The sequence below is a fragment of the Tursiops truncatus genome, chromosome X (genome assembly GCF_011762595.2).
Source record: "Tursiops truncatus isolate mTurTru1 chromosome X, mTurTru1.mat.Y, whole genome shotgun sequence".
In the NCBI taxonomy this organism is placed as follows: Eukaryota; Metazoa; Chordata; class Mammalia; order Artiodactyla; family Delphinidae; genus Tursiops; species Tursiops truncatus.
Window position 1 is genome coordinate 35,616,644 of NC_047055.1, and position 5,616 is coordinate 35,622,259.

General features: G+C 52.8%; 1 protein-coding gene across 1 annotated transcript; it reads right to left on the bottom strand.

Moving 5' to 3' along the window:
- Positions 1-230: 230 nt before the first annotated feature.
- RTL9 (retrotransposon Gag like 9) lies at positions 231-4,853 on the bottom strand. Its single transcript, XM_019949397.1, has 2 exons — positions 864-4,853; positions 231-347 (listed from the first exon to the last, which is right to left on the bottom strand). Exons 1-2 carry the CDS (start codon positions 4,851-4,853, stop codon positions 231-233), a joined length of 4,107 nt encoding a protein of 1,368 aa, XP_019804956.1.
- Between the last annotated feature and the right edge of the window lie 763 nt (positions 4,854-5,616).

The following is a 5,616-nucleotide window of genomic DNA, read 5'->3' on the forward strand; positions in this document are numbered from 1 at the left end:
AAACGCTCTTGAAGTCCACGCTCTGGTCGCTGGGGCAGGTCAAAGGCATGTGGGGGTGAAAGAGAAGGTCAAGTCAGCCAAGTGGGAGGTAGGGTGGGATGCGCCTGGAGGGGGGTGCTGAAGGGGGAAGGCCACAAGGTTTAATGATGTAATTGAATGGAATGGGTCCAGGAACCAGTCCTCAAGTTAGCAGCCAAGCTGGATATCACAGGAGAAGTGTCCAGGTAGCATTACTTGTTAGTGGCGGCCTTCTGATGGCCTGTGCTCTGTCGAAGGTGGTCGTGCAGACCCTCTTGAGGGTCTCCATGCTCTTTCAGGTAGTAACAGCGTTTGGGGACATGCTGATGCTGGGAGTGAGAGAAAACAAAAACAGCAGAGGTGAGAGCCATGCTTACTATGCCAAGTGGGGCTCTGCCTGGATAACTTCAGTAACTCAGCAAGTCAAGCAACTCGGCTAACGTACCTTATTTGTATAAAGTGTAATCAAGGACTAGACTGGCCAAATTCCCTAGTGACCTGGGCCTATAACACCTGTGGCTGTAGGTGGGACCCAGTCCCCCAAACGTGACCCCTCTTTGAGAACTGGACCTGGAATAGGTGCAGAGTTGGGACTGAGCCCAGCCATTTCCCTCAGAATCACAAGACTTGGACCTTTAACCATCCCAGGCCCTCAATGTGGTTAATACACCCAAAATAAGTACATAGCCAGGCCCGCTGAGGAAACTCTAGGTGGGGGGTTAGGGTCTAGGAGCTCAATGCCTCTCCCAGCCTCTTCCTTAGGCTACTCAAAGGAGCAGGGTGACTTTGCCATCATTACCTCATTTTTCTATTCAGAAACCTTGAGTGTGTTTCCCCATCATTACCTCCTCGGTCTGCTGCTGAGAGTTCAGTTCATTCTCCATTGCGTCCTCGTTATTCCGCTTACAGGCTGACGGCAGAACCTGGCTTGAGCAGCCCGGGAAATCCTTCTCTCCAGCCAGCTGGCACTCGGTGTACAGAGACCTGTCTATTAGCTCCTTTAGGCTGCCGGCCACCTTCAGGAAGATCCGGCCCATTTTAGTGGCAACAGCTTCCGAGAGTCCTTCCAGAAACCTGGTCCGCAGAATGGCATCAGACCAAGACAAGTGTCGGGCCAGCAGGAGGAAATCAGTGGCATACTGCCTGACTGACCTCTGGCCCTGCTTGGGATGGCAAAGGACGGCACTGAGGATGTCTATTTCAGATAGGGAGTCATATAAGCCCTGGGATCTGCTCAGGAAAGATTTATCTTCATTGGAGAGGGGGTTTCCTACCTCCATCTGCAAGATGGACCACCTCTCTGCTGCCCCCAGATGAAGAGACACCAGAAAGGCCATTTTCTCTGAATCGTTCAAAAATCCCTTCATTTGCTTCTCCTCATCAACCTCCATCTCCTCCTCCACAGAGCATGAACCCCGGGCTGCTTCCTGTTCTTCTAAGAGGTAACAGAGTGCTGGGGTCAGCATGCCAAAAGATGGGACTTCCTCTGGTGGTTGGTTCATTGTTTCAGGGGTCGTCGCAGTCACGTGTGGTGTGAACTTTGATCCAGAGGCTGTGACGTTGATGTGAGAGGCAGATGTTTCCCCAGAGTCTTTGGCTTTGATTTCCAGAGTGGACATCATTCCAGAGGCTGTGGCCGCCATTTGTGGCATGGACATACCCCCAGAGGCTGTGGCTCTCAGAAGCGGCATGGACATCATTCCAGAAGCCGAGGCTCTCATGAGCGATGCGGACGTTGCTCCAGAAGCTGAGGCTCTCATAGGTGATGCAGGCATCCCTCCAGAGGTTGCGTACGTCATCTGTGGCAAGGAAGTAGATCCAGAACCCACAACTCTTTTTTGCAGTGTGGACGTTGCCCCAGAGGCCATGTTTTTCATCAGCGGCATAGACATCTCTCCAGAAGCCATGGCTGACATCAATGGCATGGGCATTGTTCCAGAGGCCGTGGCTCTAATGAATGGCTTGGACATCCCTCCAGAGGCCACAGCTGTTGTTTGTGTGGTGGACATCTTTCCAGAGGCTGGAGCTCTCATTAACTCTGTGGACACAGCTTCAGAGGCTGAGGGTCTCCTTAGTGGTGTGGATATAATTCCAGACACTGGAGCCCTTAATAATGGCGGGGACATCACTCCCGAGGCAGGGGCTCGCACTGATAGCATGCACATCTCTCCAGAAGCTGTGGGCATCGTTTGCGTTGTGGATGTTGCCCTGGAGGCTGGGGCTCTCATCAGTGGCATGGACACCCCTCCAGAGGCCGCGGCTGTCATTTGAGGCACGGACATCACTCCAGAGGCTGTGGATCTCATTAGCGATGTAGATATCTCTCCAGAGACTGGAGCCCTCATCTGTGGCTTGGACATCATTCCAGAGGCTGTGGCTGTCTTTTGCGGAGTAGACATTGCTCCATAAGCTGGGGCTCTCAGAGGCGTGGCTATCTCTCCAGAAGCTGGGGGTCTCGTTAGTGCTGGCGACATCTCTCCAGAGGATGAAGCTCTTGTGAGCAGTGTGGACATCTCTCCAGGGTCTGAGGCTCTCATCAGTGGTGTGGACACCGCCCCAAAGGCCGGGGCTCTCATTTTTGGTGTGGACATCAGTTCAGAGGCTGGGGCTTGCGTCTGCAGTAGGGACATCCCTCCAGAGGTCATGGATCTCCTGAGCGACATGGACATCCCCCCAAAGTCTTGGGCGCTCATTGGCTGACTGGGCATCTTTCCAGAGGCTGTGGATCTCATTAGCGCCATGGGCATGGCTCCAGGGCCTGGGGCTCTCATTAGAGGCATGGACATAGTTCCAGAGGCTGCGGCTGTCATTTGTGGTGTGGACGTGTCGCCAGAGGCTGGGGCTCTCATTAGCGGTGTGGACAGCGCTGCAGAGGCAGTGTCTGTCATCTGTGGCATGGACACGGCTCCAGAAGCGGTGTCTCTCATTAGCATTGTGGAGATCTCTCCAGAAGCTGCAGTTGTCATTTGCTGCGTGAGCATTGCTTCTGCGGCTTTGGATGCTGTTAGTGGCTTGGACAATGCTCCCGAGGCCATAGCTCTCATCTGTGGCACGGACATCACTGCCGAGGCTGTGTCTCTCATTAACAGTGTGGACACGGATCCAGAGGCTTTGGCTGTCATCCGTGGGGTGGACAGGGCTCCAGAGGCTCTCATTTGTGGTACAGCTGTCACTCCCGAGGCTGTGGCTCTCCTCTGTGACACAGACATTGCTCCAGAGACGGGCGCCCTCATTTGCGGTGTGGACACTGACCCAGAGGCTGAGGCTGTCATCTGTAGCGTAGACATTGTTTCAGAGACTGGGGCTGTACTTGGCAGTGTGGACACTGTTCCAGAGGCTGGGGCTCTCGTTCGCAGTGTGGACATCGCCCCATTGGCTGGGACTTTCATAAAGCCCATGGATGTGGCTCCAGAAGTTCTAGCCGTTGCTAACTGTGTGGACATCGCTCTAGAGGCTGTGGTTGACATTTGCTCTGTGCACTTTGCTCCAGAGGTTGCCACCATCATCAGTGGGGTGGACAGTGCTGCAGAGTCTGGGACCGTCTTTAGCAACGTGGACACATTTCCAGAGGCTGGGGCTCTCATTCTCGGTGTCGACCTTGCTCCAGGGTCTGAGGCTCTCACTGGCAATGTGGACATCCCCCCGGAGGCTGTTGCTCTCATTGGCGGACTAGACACAATTTGAGAGTCTAGATTTTGTGTTAACCGTGAGGACATGACTCCAGAGCCTTGCGCTGGCATCGGCTGGGTGGGCATCCCTCCAGAGGTTAGGGCCATCATGACCAGTGGGGACATCGCTTCAGCGTCTGGGGCTGGCTTTGGCAATGTGGGCATTTCTCCAGCATCAGGGACTGACGGGAACAGTGAGGACATTGCTCCGGAGCCTGGAGCTGTCATAAGTGGTGAAGCCACTACTTCAGAGTCTGGGCCTGACATTAGCTGGGTGGACATTTCCCCAGAGTCTTGGGCGCTCGTTGGCTGGGTGGACGTTGCTCCAGAAGTTAGGGCTGACATTATCAGTGAGGAGATCGCTTCAGAGTCTGTGCCTGACATGAGCAGTGAAGAGATCTCTCCAGAGGCCAGGGCAGTCATTAGCACTTTAGACATGGCTTCAGTGTCTTCGTCTGTAATTTGCAATGGTGACATTCCTTCAGAGCCTGGAGCTGGCATTGGCTGTGGGGACATCGCTCCGGGGTTCACGTCTGGCATTAGGAGTGGGGAGATCTCTCCAGGATCTGGGACTAGCATCAATGGTGCGGACATCGCTTCAGAGGATGGAGCTGGCATTGCCAGTGGTGATATCTCTGCAGAATCTGGTGTTGCCATTAGTGCTGTGGACATTGTTCCAAAGTCAGGAATTGTCATCAGCCCTGGGGACATTAATCCATACTCTGAAGTGGACAGCAATGGGGACAGTGTCCCAGAATCTGAGGCTGGCATTAGCAATGGGGACAGCACCCCAGAGTCTGAGGTTGGTATCAACAATGGGGACAATGCCTCTGAATCTGAAGCTGGCATTAACAATGGGGACAGTGTCCCAGAGTCTGAGGCTGGCATTAGCGGTGGGGACAGTGCTCCAGAGTTTGCTGCTCCCATTAGAGGTACGGCCATGGTGTCAAAGGCTGGGGATGTCATCGGCTGTGTGGACACCCCTCCAGGGTCTGACGCTGAACTTGAGACCATAGGCTGGACACTAGAATGCAGAATTTGGACCTCTGCTCTGTTCTCTACCATTGGTCCAGAGCAGGTCGTCTCCCTGTTTTGGGGGTCGACACCTTCCTCCGTCAGCACATTGCTGAATCGCACTGAATGTAAGGGTATTGACGTATCTGCCATGGCCAAAGGATAGTGTGGAGGGAACCTCTAAAGCAATTATATCAGGGGTCCTGCTGAAGCCCACGTGGCAAGAAAATCTGTAAACAGAAAACAAGTTTAGCAGTTGAAAGCAAATATCAAGAAGATTGGGAAATAGACAAATGATCCACGATGGAGACTTTTTTTATGTGTTGCCAGCTATGTGGCATCGGAGATGGGTCTATCAAGTTAAAGAAGCTGTGCGACATTAAACAAATTTGAAGCTGGAGCAAATATCCTCTCCACCCCTATCCTTTTCAAAGCAACCCACCCGTCACACAGCACACCCTCTCAGTTTATAAAAGCTATAAACGCGGGCAACTTCAGCAGCCAGGAGCCCGTGAGGTCCTGGTTCAAATGAAACAGCAGCACCACCTGCTGGAAAACTGTGAAAAGTGCAGGTTCCAGAGCTCTGCTCTCTCCCACCACAGCACTAGCAAGCCAGCCAAGGAACTGGCAGGCCCGGATGAGAATGCCCTTTGCCCCAGGATAGTCGTTAGTTCCTTGGGCTCATTGAGTCCTGCCAGTGGTTTAGTCCCCATTTTACTACCCTGATGGCCCTGAATGACTTTCTCAGGAAAAGGAAGGCATTTAACTGATCAATGGTTGAGAACATCATTCCATGAATTGACAATCCTGTTTATTATGATTTTTATTATTAATAACAAAAATCACCACTATTACTACCACTTATTGCCCACCTAGTGTGTTCCAGGCACTATACTTTAGGCAACTGTACACAACT